At 38.1% G+C, this 19,532-nt stretch overlaps 1 protein-coding gene across 1 annotated transcript in view; it reads right to left on the reverse strand.

Annotated features, from left to right (window-relative positions):
• The window catches only part of LOC145684612 (iris-like), a 47,948-nt gene that overhangs the window by 9,346 nt on the left and 19,070 nt on the right, over positions 1-19,532 (reverse strand). Inside the window, exon 5 of the mRNA XM_081756999.1 lies at positions 18,371-18,585. Within this exon, the coding sequence (XP_081613125.1) occupies positions 18,371-18,585 (215 nt within the window). The remainder of the gene's footprint in view (positions 1-18,370; positions 18,586-19,532) is intronic.

Here is a 19,532-nt window from a genome sequence, read left to right on the forward strand (position 1 = left end):
AAATTAATTGATTATCATACACCATACAGGTTTACGCAAAGCATATTTCTATAGTAACAATTTTCTTATACAGTAGTTAGAAACATTTACAATAATACTATCGTAAACAAACGTAAATAAACTACATATGTTTATTTTTAGTGTCAACTACCTTTATTCTCTTAGTGTATAAAGGAGATTAAAATACAAGAGGCTCTTTGCAGAGTCGTTCTGATGCGTGATTAATGTCATACTAAAGAGTTTGACTAACATATGCTAGCTGCAGTGGTCAGGCCTTTAGTAAGACGTTAATCATACCTCAAAACGACTCTGCATAAGACCCAAGGTGTTTTAAAAATTGTAACTTTGTAGGGGCATAATCATAAATCATATTACTTCACATCTCGTTGTCCATCGCTATCTAGCCATTTCTGCCCTTCAGAGTCTTTGCCGTGACATCTTACAGTGCGCTTTCAGAGATCGTGAGTATCCACATGGCTTGTGTAAAGACCTAGTGCGTACGTTATTTAAATTTTGATATGCAAATATCGTATCAAAATCTTTGCATATCAAAATGGAAATTATATGTAAATGTGTAACCACATATATTTTATATCAATTCATTTAAATATTTAATCATGCATAATTAGATGTTAAAAGCCAACAAGATGTATATGCTTCGTATTAAATTCACATCATTTTCATTAGAAGAGATGGAAGAACTTCAAGTACTGAGGTTTTTTTTTTTTTTCTGGAGAGCAGTTCTAAATTTTCAACCTGAAGTTCAGCGAACTCATAGCCTCCAGCGGAACACACACGAACAGCAACTAAGATGGTACAACTGTTTCCAGCTTACTATGAGTTTCCAGACTAGATTTTGGACTATTCAGAAATAGTTGTACGCAGGACTACAACTGTATGTCAAGGACTAGTGGATGAGAGATGGGTTGGCTACTCTCCAATATAGCGCCGTTCAGTCGTGTACATGGCTATTGTATACTAGTCACACAGTAGTGTTGTTTTTTGGGAACAATAAGGTGCTAGAAACTCACTTGATGACGTATTTTGTCACCTTACTCGCCTCCCCAGCCACGGCTCTAGGCCGATAAAAACGAAGCTATCGCCAGCTACGGCGCGGAGTAATATGTTTTTGAAATTGTGATTTGGTTTTGGAAAATTTGATTTTATTCAAATTTAAAAGGTTCTTGGATGCAACCGTTTATATATTATGATTATTTAACACGGTATGTCACATGTCCGACAGTATCACGTACTCTTTCAGTACGTTTTGACAGTACTATTTACAGGCAGTTGTTTGAACTCGTTGGACGGTGTTCGTCTGCAAGGGGCTTTCTGCCTACCAATGTATCCGGAAGACAAATACATTAATTAACCACCCCTAAGGTAATGACAGTAATGTATTATAATGTATTTATATAGTAAATTGTCTAATGTTATTAATCTAAGGTTTGTTTTTGCAGCATATGTGTTCAATAAGCAGGGATGAGTGAAATTAAGTAAAAGTTTGTATTGAGATTACACCCCGCTGCAGACAGTGTTTGTGTACAGATGTCACTACCTGTCACGTGAGTGCTTGATGGAAGGGGGAACATGTATTTTTTTAATATGTTTTGTTTTCTTAATTGTTTAAATAGTCTTCCGGTGCATAACATATGTATTGTTATATATGAAAATCTTCATAAAAGATCAAAGAATCATGTAAAGTATGTGAAACTCACCAGAGATTGTATATAAACGTAATATTAGGGCATAAAAGTGGTGACCTATTTAGGAATTTCGGTTGTCACCAAAAGAGAGAGAGAACGTTGACCATAAGAAAACCGGTAGACTAAAGGTGAGTCTAGGTTTTTCTAGTTCCAGCGAGCCTAATAACTATGGTCGCAGGAGAGGTCACGACACACTTCGTTCTTAGTTTGAACACAGGACACATCGTTCAGTGACACTTCGTTAGGAGCATCGAGAGACATCACGTCGCTCAGTAATACTTCGCTTCACTTGAGTTCTTAGTTTATAGAACACTTCATTTAGTGACATTATATTATCGAGTCTTTGCTAGTGTAATAGCAGCAGCGATGAAGAGGATAACATAGTGCTTAGATAGCAAAAAGGGGAAATATCTTCTATATATGACCCCATCGGAAGTTTTTTGTTTTTTTTAAGTAACTTTCTGTAGTTACATTTGCGTACATATAGTTAGGGGTGTTTCTTTGTACACCAAGACCAACTATCAACCGAGAACATGTACGTTTTAAGAAGAGATTAGTAACGTGTGTTGGTGGACTCACCGTAAGGCTCACCGTTACAATGAGCACACTTCCAACCAGTTTGTTTTGGGTTTAATACACAAATATGTTAGAAGATCTGTCATCAGCAGAAACATTTATTTTTTTTTCTTTTAACCTGTGCATCGCAAATTAGTGCACCACAAACAATATTTTATTTTTAACCTGTGAAAGTTAAACAGTGGGACTTTTTGCACCACAGCACATAAAATCCAGTAAAGCGTGTCGAGCCTATGTCACCTTTACTGTGATAGTGATGACAGTAACTCTCAACTTTTAACAGAGAGATACCAATGCAGAGATCGACGAAGACAACGTGATCTTCAAGACTGATCATCAAAAACCGTACTATGTGGGATAAAAGTACGTCACGCATATACGGAAGAATGCGTGCAGATTGGAGGATCCAGACAACAGTGAAGACTGGACTCATGCAGGACATTTCTGTGAAAACTACAAACTAAATCACGCGTGGACTAGAACTATTGGTATAAGTAAAACACAGTGGCCACTAAACGAGTATCATTTTTTTCTTTTTTCGTGTACAAGTGTTGTTTGTGAAATCGAGTGTAAATAGTTCACTTCAATTCCGCCAAGGATATATTAAATAGTTATGAAAATCTACTTATACGTCTGTTGTATACTACAATTCCCGTACGAATCCTGAGGGTTTACTTGCTGCCTGGTGAGTACAAAAATATATATATATATAAAATGTTTTGTAACTTCTGTCTTTTTCAGGTGGACTTCGTTCGGCGACTTCATATAACTTACTGCTAATAGTACTCCTTGTTAATGTATTCTGTTGGTATAATTTGACCCAGTCTCATTTTACATGAGCCGCTACTATTGGTGTAGCCCATGAGTCGCTTCGAGAGCGTACAATCAGGGTAGGGAAACATGAACTATGAGACCTGTGTAGATCTCAAAATCGGGATTTTCTTTTAATTTAAAAAGTAGCATAGATCTACATAGGGGCATTTTTGATTATTCTATCAAAATTAAATTTTTGTTTTTTAAAGAGTCTCAACATTTTTTTTTACTCAGTCTCTACCGCAACCAAACAGTTCATAGTTCATGGAACCCACGATGACAGACAGTCTTCTCATGTAAGACTGCTGTCAAATGTAGAGAGAGAGACACACCTCACCATCACTGGTACGCCTTCCTCTTCTCTCTACAGAGCCTCACCCTAATTTACATGCTTGACACTTCATGTCGTATGCAAATTTCAGCACACCTGTGCTTGAAAATTAAATTCTTAATGTGTCACCGAGCCTGGGGCTCCTCACACCTTATTCAATTGACACCCACCGTTGGGGCTTATTCAATTTTTGGAGCCCAGAGCGTGGGGCTTGATGGACGTAACCGTCACTTCTACACTTGGTAGCATGCGCACGTTCTTTGATGATTCCCACAACCGAAATTCATATGGAGTAATGTCCGCTGAATATGCTAAACCAGGTTAGAGGTTCTCATTTGGCAATCAATTGATCTGAATACGCTGTTATGAGTGTCGGAGTATAATCTGTTCTAGTTCAGTGGCTTTACGCTAGATATTGCACTTATTACTAGTTCTTTCGTGTTTGCCCACAGTATGGAGATTCTTAATCTTCCAGTTGTAATATATATATGTCGAAACGTATTTGATATTCAGTGCAAACAATTGTGAGGAATCGACATACCATCATCTATACAGTATTCTTTCATCTTTGCTCCAAACTAAATATACGCTAGAATCCATTTTATCACAATCCAATTGAAAAACAAGAAAAAAAGTACCATATAATGGTAACATATCTTGTACTGTACCATGTACAATTGTACAGTATAAACTTGCTTCTTTTCTCTCGTTAACATCGTTGGATTTTATGGATTTTACCCTATATAGGTTAATTGCACACAGTTCTATTGGATGATGGTTCATTGCCAAAAAGTCAAATCATATAGCTTTATGCATTATTTCGGTGTTAAGCTATATTTGGAATCATAAGAAAATCATTGCCCGAAAAGTGCTTATGAGACATTTTCATTTCTCATACAAAAATACTTTTTCAAACTGGTGTGAAAAATAAGCGGATTGGCATAAATAAAAAATCAAATATATTTTAAACATAGAAAGATCTATTCTTCCAAATTTTATAATAGCGGTACACTAGCACCACTACAAGTAGTAGTTTGGAGAAACTTTTCCATTAGCCATCGTATGTCAGATCATATGCTGTGAATTGTATTCCAAGCATTAGTAAACTTTGTATCTCCGGACCAACTCAAACACGTATCTAGATATAGGTTTTCTGTCGGTCAATTAGAGTAAGGAATCATTCAGTTTTCAGTGTTTTTCTTTTAAGAAAACAAATCCCGTATTGCATGTGTTTCGGTGACAACTTTGGCTCAGAATCAACTTTTTCCTCCCTCAGGGTGGTCAAAATATCTCGTTACCCCCTACAAAAAGGTGTAAGAACAATAAGAGAAGGATAGAATAATAACAGACACATGTATCTAATTTAGTTGATCACTGTTATTGTCAATCACTGATATATCCAGAAGGTTTATATGAACACCGTCATTTTATGGCGCCATACCCTTTGTAACATCGTATGAGATGTTGCCTTGGCGATTGCTGCAAAGGATGCTGTGTTATATTTGTTTTTAAGAGTGTTTTATTATGAGTAAGAATTTTGTGTCAGGTGTATTTGCATAAAATTAGGGGGGAAAGATTTTGTGTGTAAGAACCAATAGGCAAATTAGAGTTTGTTTTGTTTTTGATTAAATGCCGGTAACGAGAGCTCAGACGCGTAAGATGGAAGAGGAATTTAGATCTGACGTGTACGCTCAGCGTATTGAGCTGGAAGTAGATAGAGCTAGTACCGATGTTACCGTCAATAGCATAGAGAATGACAATGAAATAGAGAATATATATAGTGAAACAGGCGTAGAAAGAATCACTGAAGATGTAGTAGGTTCAGGAACCGGTGACAGTCACCTACGTTCCGGTGACGTCACTGAGAGAGAAAACAGTGACCCAGCTGATGGACAGTGTGGCCAACCTGTCCAGGAACACACAGCTGAGGCAACACCCAGGGAAAGTGATGTAGTACCTACCGGAAGTCAAGTCGTAGAGACCGGAAGTGGGCAGTCCGGAGCTCAATTCGTAACGACTTCTGACTTATCGAGGCTACTAAGTGGATTTCTAGATACTATTACGGCTAAAATTGAGCAGTCGAGTGCTAGTATCCAATCGAATAGCGAAAAACTTGAAAAGTCTCTAGTAGGGAGAATAGATTCTTTTGTTGAAGAGAACAATAAGAGGTTTGAACAATTGAACGAGTCAATTGCTTCAGTCAATAGGAGACTTGACACCTCCAACATGGAGCTGCAGACACAGCTCGTGAGTACAAGTCAGAGGATACAGGCTTCATTAGAGCAAGTAAGTGACAGGGTACAGTCTAATGAAGTCTCGATAGCATCATGTAGTAGTGAGATCCGAAAAGTTGAACAGTCAGTGAAAGATGCTCAAAGTTCACTGACAGTTCAAATCAGCGATGTCGAGAATCGATCGAAGGACCTCAGTGATAGGTTAGGCGACCTCTCCACCAAACAAACAGACATAGATCATGCAGTAGAGAGCATGCACTTGCGAATGGAGAGAGTCGATCGAAGTATAGATGACATTGTAGGCAGTAAGGCCGAAATTAGAGCTGAACTTCAGACAGTGCAAAGTGAAATTGCACTGAGATCTGAATCCACAGCACAGCTGGGAGACAAAATCAAGGATCTCCGAGACGAAATGTCTCGTGAGATACAGAAAGTAAAACAAAGTTCACGACTCGAGATAGAGACACTACTAACTGCACGAGACGGGTTGTCGTCTCGTTCTAGCGAGAACGAGACACAACAAACTGAGGAGAGAGTGGTTGTCGACAGTGGTCCCAGCACGAGCTATTTGTTAGCCCCGCCTGTACTGTTGTCGAGTAATAGTAGGGAACCTGTGCCATCAACATCGCATGTGGGAGGACACGGAAGCGTTCACACAGTTCAAAGTAGTGGCGAAGCTGCCCAACTTGCCACTGCAATGAACTCGTTCTTGCACAGAGACCTGAAACTACCGACATACAATGGGAATGAAGACGAATCAGCTACCCATAATTATCTAGTAGATTTAGATAATTATTTCGAATTAACTGGAGTAGCGCCAGAGCATAGACTGAGCTTCTTAACACGCTCGTTAAGAGGAATCAGTCTACAATGGTACAAAGTGATGCAACACAAGATCACCGATTATACTAGTTTCATAGAGGAATTTAAGAAAAACTACTTAAGCTCCGATCGTTTAGCGTCCTTGCGTGCAACCCTGCTAATGAGTCATTATGACCCTCGAATTTTCAGACAGCCGAGTGAGTACCTTCTCACTCAGCTGCAGAGAAATGCTGTTTTGGACCCTCCCTTGTCCGAACAAAATCTTTTGAAATTACTACCGAGACAGCTTCCTCAGTGGATCTGTAGGTGTTTGATTAGTGCAAAGCCACAAAGCATCTCAGAGCTGCTCGCGTTAGTGAATGAAGTACAGTTAACGCACAGGGAGAACGGTAATAACCAGCAGCGTCGAAACATAAACATGATTGAAGTGACAGAAAACAATCAATCAGCAGGGGGGAACTTCAAACGGAATACGAGACGTAACAGAACACAGCAGGGGCCGTATACTAGAAATAGTAGGGGCAGGCTAGAACGATCTAATGAGAATTGTGAGCCTAGTAGTAATCCTCGTAATGAATCCCGACAGAATCGATTCAGAGGTAACGGAACTAGTTCGTACCGAGGTACAAGAGGTAGCAACAGAGGCAATAGGAATAGGCCTAACCACCAGATGAGAAACAGTAGAGATGAACAGATACAAGTTCTTGAAGTGTACGATACACGAGACGAGACTCGGGCAAGTACTTCGAGACAAGTACAGTCCGACAACAATGGGCGTGTCCTGAATGTTTCTCGTAACTGAGGACATTCGGCACACATTTGGAATCCCATTAGCGTGGAATCTCAGGACAGCGATTACACCCCAATGAGGTCGAATGATGTAACTGAATGTGTGCTGAAAATTTCGAGAAATGAAATAGATGAAAATGAGACATTGGTCAAAGAAGTAAATGTAAATGCTAGTGATAATTGTAATCAGTGCCAGTAAATTATTGAGAAAAATCATTTTAAGTAAAATTTAGTTAATTTTGATACAAATAGTGAGAAATTAGAATTGAGATTGAGAAATGGAAACGTAATACTGTTGAATCGAACAGAATATGATCAAGCAAATGCTATTTTTGATAGTTTATTAGATACTAGTGATGACCTAGTTGTTAGAAATAACGTGATAACTTTACCAGAAATTGAAGTTATCGTGTTCGCTCAACCGGTACTTGGCTTGTTGGACTCAGGTTCGAGTATCAACGCGATCAGTAGTGAATTGTGGCAAACAGTACAGAATAGTAACCCCAGACCTGCGTTCCTTAGAACAAATAATATGAAAGTCACATCAGCATTCGGAAGTAATGTGGCTAAGATTCTTGGTCAGATTTTATTGCAAGTAACAATCAATGGAGAAGAGTTTGAAACTGTGTCATTAGTAGTGCAAGGGTTAAATAGAAAGTTGATTCTTGGTTCTCAGTTCTTTGCTGAGACTGACGCTGTGTTAGACTATGGGAGAGGGGTGTTCAGTTTGAAGAAGCCAGTAGAAGTAGATGTAAGTTTCAAAGACGTCGAAATATCAAATGAAGATCTAGTGCTAAGAAATATTGAGGAGATTTTTAGTTTTGATGATCTCGAAGGCGGAGATCCAAGTAACGGTTATTCACTTGTAAGAGGTAGACAAGTTGGCAATCATGAGATGGGTACGGAGATAGGGAAGAATAGGCTAATTGAGAGCAACCCACCCGTAAAGTCGCAGGTTAGAGGATACCCGACGCCCACAGAATTGGCCAGAACCGTATTTTCACCAGAAGAGTGGAAAAATTTTCAAACGCGCGCGAGTGAGCGTGATATAAAAGAGCACGTAGATGGCTACACTGATCTCACTGATTCTCAGAAAGCAGAACTCACCTCCCTCCTCATAAGACATAAACAGCTGTTTGATGAGAGACCCGGTTGCATTAGAGGTTATGAACATGAGATACATCTAACCGACACAAAACCGATTCGTTCGAAAATGTTCCCGTTTGCACATTGTTATCAGAATCAGGTCAGGAATGAGATTAATCGTTTTCTAGCATGGGGAATAGTGAAAAAGGCTGCCACGCCTTATAGCAATTCACTAGTAGCAGTACCGAAGAAGAATGGGAAGTTACGCCTATGTATCGACGGGCGCCCTCTTTCGCGGGTCACTTTGGCAGAAACAGACCAACCAATCCCCACCATTGACGTTTTACAAGAGTTGAGCGACAAAAATATTTACTCTGTTTTCGATGCAGTCGATTTTTTCTTTCAAGTACGTGTAAAAGAGGAATTTCAGAAGTATCTAGGATTTGTGCACGAAGGCATTTCGTATTGCTTCGTCAGACTACCATTTGGTACGAAGACGTCTCTGTCTTCCTGTATAAGGGCACTTGATTTAGTACCAGGAGATGATGTAAAGAGCTTTTGTCAAACATACGTCGATGACCTAGCGGTAGGCTCATACAATTTTACACAGCATTTAGACCATCTAGACCAAGTTTTCACTAGGCTGGAAACTGGCGGAATAACGCTCAGATTAAAGAAATGTGTTTTTGTACGCACACATGTCAAACTTTTAGGTTTCGAGTTGTCTGCTGAAGGAATCAGAAAAGACAGGGAAAAGATGGAGAAAGTAGTAAATTTTAGACCTCCAAAGACGGTGAAGGAAGTTAGACAGTTGATAGGTTTCCTCCAACATTATCGTCCCTTCAGTAATCGTTATTCTGAGGTACTAATTCCACTATTTGACCTTCTGAAGAAGAATACGAAATTTAAATGGGAAAAAGTGCATGATGATGCCTTGGTAAAAATAAAAGAGATTTTTCAAGAAGAAATCGTTTTAAAGAAACCACTTCCTGATAAAGAATTCATTTTAGAAGTGGATGCAAGTGATAGGAGTTGTAATAGTATCCTATATCAGATAGACGACAATGGAGAAGACAGGATCATTGGGATGTCTTCAAAAGTCTTCAATAGTGCGCAGAGGGCGTACTCGATTACTGAGAAGGAACTTTTGAGCTTAGTAGAGGGTGTCGCTAAATTCAAATATTATTTGATAGGAAGGAAATTTAGAGTTCGCAGCGATCACTTATCATTAAAGTTCATTTTACATTGTCGATTGACGAATCAACGTATCACACGTTGGGCCTTAGGGCTCGCGAATTTAGATTTTTCATTCGAATTTGTTCGATCAAGAGACAATAAAGCGGATTATCATTCACGCTACCCAGCACAGTCTAGTAACGTGACAAATTTTGACAGTAAGCCTGTGTTACGTGAGACATTAATGTCATTGTTAGAGGAAGTTCCGTGTGAACTTCGGAAGTTAATTGCAGTGTTGCCAGAACTGCAATCATCAGATGCCTTTTACGGTCCTCTGAAGAAGGCGACACAGAGTGCCGAAACGTCGAAGAAAATAAAGAGTCAGCATCACGAATATATTTTGTTTAGTGGAAGATTATGTAAAAGAGATAAGGATGGTGTAAAGATTTGTATACCAGAAGTTTTGGTTCGACCACTTCTGCAGTACCACCACGATGAAAGTGGGCACCTATCTGCTTCGAAGCTGATACCACAGCTCGTCGAAACATACACTTGGCCAAAGATGAGAGAGCAGATAAGGAGATACTGCGGGTCATGTGTCATTTGTCAGAAGGCTACTGCCCCACACACCTACATGTGTGGGCCACTAAACTCAATTATTCCTGAAAAGCCTGGTGTGTTCATTGCAGCTGATTTCTGTGGACCACTAGTGCGAGGTATTGGTGGTGTCCAATACATCCTTGTATTTGTTGACATTTTCTCCAAATTAATTGGTCTTTTTGCATGTCGTCGCGCAACCACACACACGGCCTTACAAAAATTGAAACAGTTTCTCAAACTGTGTCCGCGAGCTGAAATTCTATTGACGGACCACGGTTCTCAATTCTGTAGTAATCAGTGGAAGAGAGAGATTCAGGCCTTAGGACTTAAACATTACATGTCTACTGCCTATTACCCTCAAGCGGAACCTGCAGAGACAGTAGTGAAGAGTACAACCAGGATGTTGAGAAAGTAGTGCCATAACAATCAACGTTATTGGCCAAGACATTTAAGTAAAGTAGAAAGATGCTTGAATAGCGCTAAACATCTAAGTACAGGGTTTTCAGCTTATGAGCTGCATCTGGGAGTTTCGTCCACTGCTGACGTTGCCAGAATATTTGAAATACCCGAAGTTGAACGGCCAGTAGATAAGGATTACTTCGTGGAAGTAGCACACAAGAACTTGAAGAAGAATGCAGCAGCCCGGAAGAAATACTTCGATGCTCATCATACTTTAGTAGAATATGATGTAGGACAGTTAGTGCTAGCACGTGTATTCCCGAAATCTGATGCTTTGGCCGGAATTTCGAAAAAGATATTACTGATGTATTCTGGACCCTGGTTGATCCTCTCTAAAACTGACAAGAATGTGTATACTCTCGCTGACCCACAGACTAAAGTGGCAGTGATGAAAAGAAACGCTTACTTGCTTAAGCGGTATAGAGAAAGAGAACCTGAAAGTCAGAGAAAAATTACAGCAGCTGAAGAAGAGACTGCTGAAACAACGAAGAAGAACTGAGCTCTTCGTGTTATATTCATGTAAATTTTTTTTTACGTGTAACATTAATAGTTTAACCTTTTTGTGTATGTATTATGCCATAAGATTATTATGGGAACAAGTTTTTCTTTAATGTTTTTATTATGTATTAACCATTATTGTTGGGTTAAAGTATTTTCTATTACGTCCGCACTTATTGTATATACTTGTATGTAATGATGTATTTCGATAAGCTTTGATAGCTAAAGTATCTTTACTCTCAAAACATATCGAAAGGGGGGAACTTGTAAAGACCTAGTGCGTACGTTATTTAAATTTTGATATGCAAATATCGTATCAAAATCTTTGCATATCAAAATGGAAATTATATGTAAATGTGTAACCACATATATTTTATATCAATTCATTTAAATATTTAATCATGCATAATTAGATGTTAAAAGCCAACAAGATGTATATGCTTCGTATTAAATTCACATCATTTTCATTAGAAGAGATGGAAGAACTTCAAGTACTGAGGTTTTTTTTTTCTGGAGAGCAGTTCTAAATTTTCAACCTGAAGTTCAGCGAACTCATAGCCTCCAGCGGAACACACACGAACAGCAACTAAGATGGTACAACTGTTTCCAGCTTACTATGAGTTTCCAGACTAGATTTTGGACTATTCAGAAATAGTTGTACGCAGGACTACAACTGTATGTCAAGGACTAGTGGATGAGAGATGGGTTGGCTACTCTCCAATATAGCGCCGTTCAGTCGTGTACATGGCTATTGTATACTAGTCACACAGTAGTGTTGTTTTTTGGGAACAATAAGGTGCTAGAAACTCACTTGATGACGTATTTTGTCACCTTACCCGCCTCCCCAGCCACGGCTCTAGGCCGATAAAAACGAAGCTATCGCCAGCTACGGCGCGGAGTAATATGTTTTTGAAATTGTGATTTGGTTTTGGAAAATTTGATTTTATTCAAATTTAAAAGGTTCTTGGATGCAACCGTTTATATATTATGATTATTTAACACGGTATGTCACATGTCCGACAGTATCACGTACTCTTTCAGTACGTTTTGACAGTACTATTTACAGGCAGTTGTTTGAACTCGTTGGACGGTGTTCGTCTGCAAGGGGCTTTCTGCCTACCAATGTATCCGGAAGACAAATACATTAATTAACCACCCCTAAGGTAATGACAGTAATGTATTATAATGTATTTATATAGTAAATTGTCTAATGTTATTAATCTAAGGTTTGTTTTTGCAGCATATGTGTTCAATAAGCAGGGATGAGTGAAATTAAGTAAAAGTTTGTATTGAGATTACACCCCGCTGCAGACAGTGTTTGTGTACAGATGTCACTACCTGTCACGTGAGTGCTTGATGGAAGGGGGAACATGTATTTTTTTAATATGTTTTGTTTTCTTAATTGTTTAAATAGTCTTCCGGTGCATAACATATGTATTGTTATATATGAAAATCTTCATAAAAGATCAAAGAATCATGTAAAGTATGTGAAACTCACCAGAGATTGTATATAAACGTAATATTAGGGCATAAAAGTGGTGACCTATTTAGGAATTTCGGTTGTCACCAAAAGAGAGAGAGAACGTTGACCATAAGAAAACCGGTAGACTAAAGGTGAGTCTAGGTTTTTCTAGTTCCAGCGAGCCTAATAACTATGGTCGCAGGAGAGGTCACGACACACTTCGTTCTTAGTTTGAACACAGGACACATCGTTCAGTGACACTTCGTTAGGAGCATCGAGAGACTTCACGTCGCTCAGTAATACTTCGCTTCACTTGAGTTCTTAGTTTATAGAACACTTCATTTAGTGACATTATATTATCGAGTCTTTGCTAGTGTAATAGCAGCAGCGATGAAGAGGATAACATAGTGCTTAGATAGCAAAAAGGGGAAATATCTTCTATATATGACCCCATCGGAAGTTTTTTGTTTTTTTTAAGTAACTTTCTGTAGTTACATTTGCGTACATATAGTTAGGGGTGTTTCTTTGTACACCAAGACCAACTATCAACCGAGAACATGTACGTTTTAAGAAGAGATTAGTAACGTGTGTTGGTGGACTCACCGTAAGGCTCACCGTTACAATGAGCACACTTCCAACCAGTTTGTTTTGGGTTTAATACACAAATATGTTAGAAGATCTGTCATCAGCAGAAACATTTATTTTTTTTTCTTTTAACCTGTGCATCGCAAATTAGTGCACCACAAACAATATTTTATTTTTAACCTGTGAAAGTTAAACAGTGGGACTTTTTGCACCACAGCACATAAAATCCAGTAAAGCGTGTCGAGCCTATGTCACCTTTACTGTGATAGTGATGACAGTAACTCTCAACTTTTAACAGAGAGATACCAATGCAGAGATCGACGAAGACAACGTGATCTTCAAGACTGATCATCAAAAACCGTACTATGTGGGATAAAAGTACGTCACGCATATACGGAAGAATGCGTGCAGATTGGAGGATCCAGACAACAGTGAAGACTGGACTCATGCAGGACATTTCTGTGAAAACTACAAACTAAATCACGCGTGGACTAGAACTATTGGTATAAGTAAAACACAGTGGCCACTAAACGAGTATCATTTTTTTCTTTTTTCGTGTACAAGTGTTGTTTGTGAAATCGAGTGTAAATAGTTCACTTCAATTCCGCCAAGGATATATTAAATAGTTATGAAAATCTACTTATACGTCTGTTGTATACTACAATTCCCGTACGAATCCTGAAGGTTTACTTGCTGCCTGGTGAGTACAAAAATATATATATATATAAAATGTTTTGTAACTTCTGTCTTTTTCAGGTGGACTTCGTTCGGCGACTTCATATAACTTACTGCTAATAGTACTCCTTGTTAATGTATTCTGTTGGTATAATTAGACCCAGTCTCATTTTACATGAGCCGCTACTATTGGTGTAGCCCATGAGTCGCTTCGAGAGCGTACAATCAGGGTAGGGAAACATGAACTATGAGACCTGTGTAGATCTCAAAATCGGGATTTTCTTTTAATTTAAAAAGTAGCATAGATCTACATAGGGGCATTTTTGATTGTTCTATCAAAATTAAATTTTTGTTTTTTAGAGTCTCAACATTTTTTTTTTACTCAGTCTCTACCGCAACCAAACAGTTCATAGTTCATGGAACCCACGATGACAGACAGTCTTCTCATGTAAGACTGCTGTCAAATGTAGAGAGAGAGACACACCTCACCATCACTGGTACGCCTTCCTCTTCTCTCTACAGAGCCTCACCCTAATTTACATGCTTGACACTTCATGTCGTATGCAAATTTCAGCACACCTGTGCTTGAAAATTAAATTCTTAATGTGTCACCGAGCCTGGGGCTCCTCACACCTTATTCAATTGACACCCACCGTTGGGGCTTATTCAATTTTTGGAGCCCAGAGCGTGGGGCTTGATGGACGTAACCGTCACTTCTACACTTGGTAGCATGCGCACGTTCTTTGATGATTCCCACAACCGAAATTCATATGGAGTAATGTCCGCTGAATATGCTAAACCAGGTTAGAGGTTCTCATTTGGCAATCAATTGATCTGAATACGCTGTTATGAGTGTCGGAGTATAATCTGTTCTAGTTCAGTGGCTTTACGCTAGATATTGCACTTATTACTAGTTCTTTCGTGTTTGCCCACAGTATGGAGATTCTTAATCTTCCAGTTGTAATATATATATGTCGAAACGTATTTGATATTCAGTGCAAACAATTGTGAGGAATCGACATACCATCATCTATACAGTATTCTTTCATCTTTGCTCCAAACTAAATATACGCTAGAATCCATTTTATCACAATCCAATTGAAAAACAAGAAAAAAAGTACCATATAATGGTAACATATCTTGTACTGTACCATGTACAATTGTACAGTATAAACTTGCTTCTTTTCTCTCGTTAACATCGTTGGATTTTATGGATTTTACCCTATATAGGTTAATTGCACACAGTTCTATTGGATGATGGTTCATTGCCAAAAAGTCAAATCATATAGCTTTATGCATTATTTCGGTGTTAAGCTATATTTGGAATCATAAGAAAATCATTGCCCGAAAAGTGCTTATGAGATATTTTCATTTCTCATACAAAAATACTTTTTCAAACTGGTGTGAAAAATAAGCGGATTGGCATAAATAAAAAATCAAATATATTTTAAACATAGAAAGATCTATTCTTCCAAATTTTATAATAGCGGTACACTAGCACCACTACAAGTAGTAGTTTGGAGAAACTTTTCCATTAGCCATCGTATGTCAGATCATATGCTGTGAATTGTATTCCAAGCATTAGTAAACTTTGTATCTCCGGACCAACTCAAACACGTATCTAGATATAGGTTTTCTGTCGGTCAATTAGAGTAAGGAATCATTCAGTTTTCAGTGTTTTTCTTTTAAGAAAACAAATCCCGTATTGCATGTGTTTCGGTGACAACTTTGGCTCAGAATCAACTTTTTCCTCCCTCAGGGTGGTCAAAATATCTCGTTACCCCCTACAAAAAGGTGTAAGAACAATAAGAGAAGGATAGAATAATAACAGACACATGTATCTAATTTAGTTGATCACTGTTATTGTCAATCACTGATATATCCAGAAGGTTTATATGAACACCGTCATTTTATGGCGCCATACCCTTTGTAATATCGTATGAGATGTTGCCTTGGCGATTGCTGCAAAGGATGCCTTAACAGCGTTCTTCAACAGTTAAGTTGTCCGGTATCGCTCTTGGGAAACAACTTTCTTGATATTACCTGAGAGAAAGTTGTTGCAATACGTGAGATCTGGACTCCTAGGAGGTTAATTGACGGACGCTAGAAGATGTGAACTTCTTTCTATCAATCTGTCACAAAAAGCTTCATTTAGGCAATCCCTTATGCCTATGGCATAGAGGCTGGTGCACAATCTTGTCGAAACCAACAATCTTTCACATTGATATTCAATCTCTTGAGACAAACACCGTGTGCGTGGGTTTCCTCGGGGTTCTCCCGTTTCTTCCCACTTTCTTCATTCCACCATTTCATTCATTTCTCATAATCACCGTCTCCTTTAGCCTATCCGGCATAACCGTGGGACGTTGAACTGTGGAAGCTACCACTTAAGATGGTGAGGTACGAGTACTGGTTAACAAGGCTGTTGAAGGAATAGAGTTCTATCAACTGCTCATTGCTTATTCACTATCGGAGTTCAGACAGTGCTCTAGTTCTTCGTAACAGGTTTTTCCTGTTTACTCCATATATAAATATTACTAACCTGTCCACTTCGGTAAAGCGCACATCCATTGGATAAAAATAACTTTCCGCGTTCCTGGATTGTCTGAAAGCGCTCCAAGCGACCGTCACAGGGTTTTTTGGGTCTAGCTCATTATCGCTTAGCTCTTTGAGAAATGCTGCCTTAAATGATTTCAATTGAACATTCTTTATCATGTGTCTTAACATTCTGGATTTTTTGATTGGATACTGCTTTAGCAGTGACTTCTTGAATGACAGCAGCATAGATGCCTCCACTTTTAAACATTTGTCCCTCTGTGTGGATGTTCGACCTATCCTCGGTTTGTCCTTCATTGATCCTATGAGAAACAGTTTGCATTCCCAACGAAGTATTGTCTTCTTCGAAGAGGCTGATCTGCCGAATCGTGCAGTGAATTCACGCTGCATATCCTTCATGTTTTTTTATTTATTTATCGTATATTGAATACAGCAGCTGTATACCCATTGATAGTGCTCAGTAATATACATAAATGATTAGTACATTACACAATATTTGTTCTACATGCTAAACTATGCAGTCAAATTATTTTTTAAAGTGCACATCAAACATATCGATTGTAGGGCATTTTATTTGGACACTATTATATATTGTGCACATTCTCCTAATAGGCGATACACTTGATGCATTAGTACACTAGGGTGGTTCATGAAATGTTTGTAGCTGCGAGCGCATTTTCCTGTTCGGAACCTGAAAGGACATTTCAAACAATAATATTGGCGAATCTATCTTATTATGTATAAGTTTATGCAAAAAACACTGAAGGAAATTTGCTCTTCTTTCTTCAAGAGAATACATTGAATAGCTTTGTAAAAGTTTAAGATATTTTTTGTATCGAGGATAGATCCCCGTGTGTTTATATATTAAATAGCGAACAAATTTTGATTGAGTTGATTCTAATTGGCGTGTATATTTTTGCACACTAGGATTACATATTATGGACGCGTATTCCAGTTTGGTACGTACATGTGCAGCATATAGAATTTTAAGTACATTAGCGTTCTTCCAAGTCTCATTACAAATCCGAGATTTCTGTAAGCCTCATTTACAATTCGATTTAGTTGAATATCAAACAAAGAAATTTGATCTTATTGATCATTTATTTGGTGAACTCTTTGCAGTCGTATGTCATTAATATGATACTCAAATTCCAAGTAATTTCTTTTTCTCGTATAAGATATTACACTGCATTTCGCAATGTTTAGTGGCAACTTGTTTTTCCAGACTACAAACGTTCATGTGCCAATAAACTTGCTATCAGCCTCTCTTCTAAGCTGTAGAGGTTTGTGTTAGTCATCTGCAGTAGGAAGAGAGGAATTCTTGTAAAACCACCCCTAGTACAAATTGTATAGAAATAGAACTTATTCACATACGTTTCCAGCACTATTGCGGGGAAGGCTAGACATTTGGACTACCCTGTATGTTACTAGTTTAGTTTATTTTTACGTATAATCACTTCTTTTAATTAATCTAGAGAAATTACATATGCTTCTTCAGTTCTTGGAATTTATAAATCAGTTTGGTCTAATTTTCCAAACACTACATCAAACAAATAATGAATTTTTTCTTAAGCAATTTCGTTATTGATTTTGCCCAGCACCATTATACGAGTAATTCCCTGTAAGTAAAGCTTCTCTTGTTAGTAGCTTTTTCTTGAAGCGATCCTGGCTGTGTTGGAAATATGTTCTTAATCTGATCTCACATACTTTTAACGCAATTGCAGTGGCTACAAATTGGTATATTTACTTCTCAATTATTTGTGTTAAAATTGTAACCCAAATTATTTGACCTAGTATCCAGTATTAATGATCCTATTTGTAAAATTTTATTTCCAGATCCATCTAAAAAATCAGAAAATTTGATTCACTGATGGATTAAATGTGCTATTACAGTCGGTCACTAAGTCTTAGGCACCAAGATTTTCTGGCCCTCTTTCCTCCGTTTTCCTTTTTAAATCTCGAATACCTATAACAGTTTTTCAAAGGATTAAATTGTCCTTACCTCGTACGGTAGCTCAAGCACTTCACTGCCCAGATGTGATATATACGTGTAATTAAATAATCCCCTTTGTGTCATCATATCCACTTGGTACGGGGTTGAATGGTATCCATGGAAGCTTCCCTTATGAGTTAAGTCTCGGTCGAAGGGTTTCTCCCACAAGCCTTTGAAGTATAAAGCGTTTACGAGGATCATCCTGCTATTTCCTCCGATGCTACCTGCGAAGAAATTAAATATGTTTTAGGCAATTGTGAAGATTAAATGTATGGTAGTATTGAAATGTATCGAAGTACAGTAAGTGAATTACTCTAAAGTTTAGGCTTCACAAAATTAATAGATATATAAAGGCACTCAGTTTCAAAAATCTGAAAGGGGGTCCATAAATCGTCCACTATTAACAAAGGAAAGTTCATTACATTAACCCCTTGAGTTGCAGGTGTCATTTTCCTATGTGAGTGTTGTAATGCTAGGTTTTCATTTACTGTTAAGCGACTGTTTAGACAGTTATATAGGGCATAGTCATTGTGCACTCACGTGGGGAGCATTCATATTACCGATAAAACAAAATACTAGCATTGTCGAATAATTGAATTGAGAAAGGAAAGTTTTGATGTACTGAAGAGACTTCATGCTGCTTCAGCTTAGCAACACTGACCGTAGATCAAAGGCATTTTTCTCTTTTTTCTTTTTTTCGATCTTGAAATACGATCTCGAATTTGCTAATTGTTAATCGTCAAAACAAACGCATGTGTGTCGTAATTGAATGCTCTTTTAGGCCTGCCATCTACGGGAACAAAACTTTTTTTTCTGTCAGTAACACTTTGTCACCTAAGGAGAAACAGTAGAACTAACTCGTGCCTTGCATCCACTAAAAAAATTCATCATCTCCAGGATTAATACGATCCTTCATAAAGGATACGTTTTCATGACATCCCAATAGATGTCACTGGTATTTTGCAACGGACTATTTTATAAGATCTACATGGATGTTACTGGTATTTTGCAACGGAGTATTTTATGACATCTACATGGATGGCACTGGTATTTTGCAACGGAGTATTTTATGACATCTACCTGGATGTCACTGGTATTTTGCAACGGACTATTTTATAAGATCTACATGGATGTTACTGGTATTTTGCAACGGAGTATTTTATAAGATCTA

This window comes from Thermobia domestica, chromosome 5, assembly GCF_964235325.1.
Source record: "Thermobia domestica chromosome 5, izTheDome1.hap1.1, whole genome shotgun sequence".
NCBI classification, from domain to species: Eukaryota; Metazoa; Arthropoda; class Insecta; order Zygentoma; family Lepismatidae; genus Thermobia; species Thermobia domestica.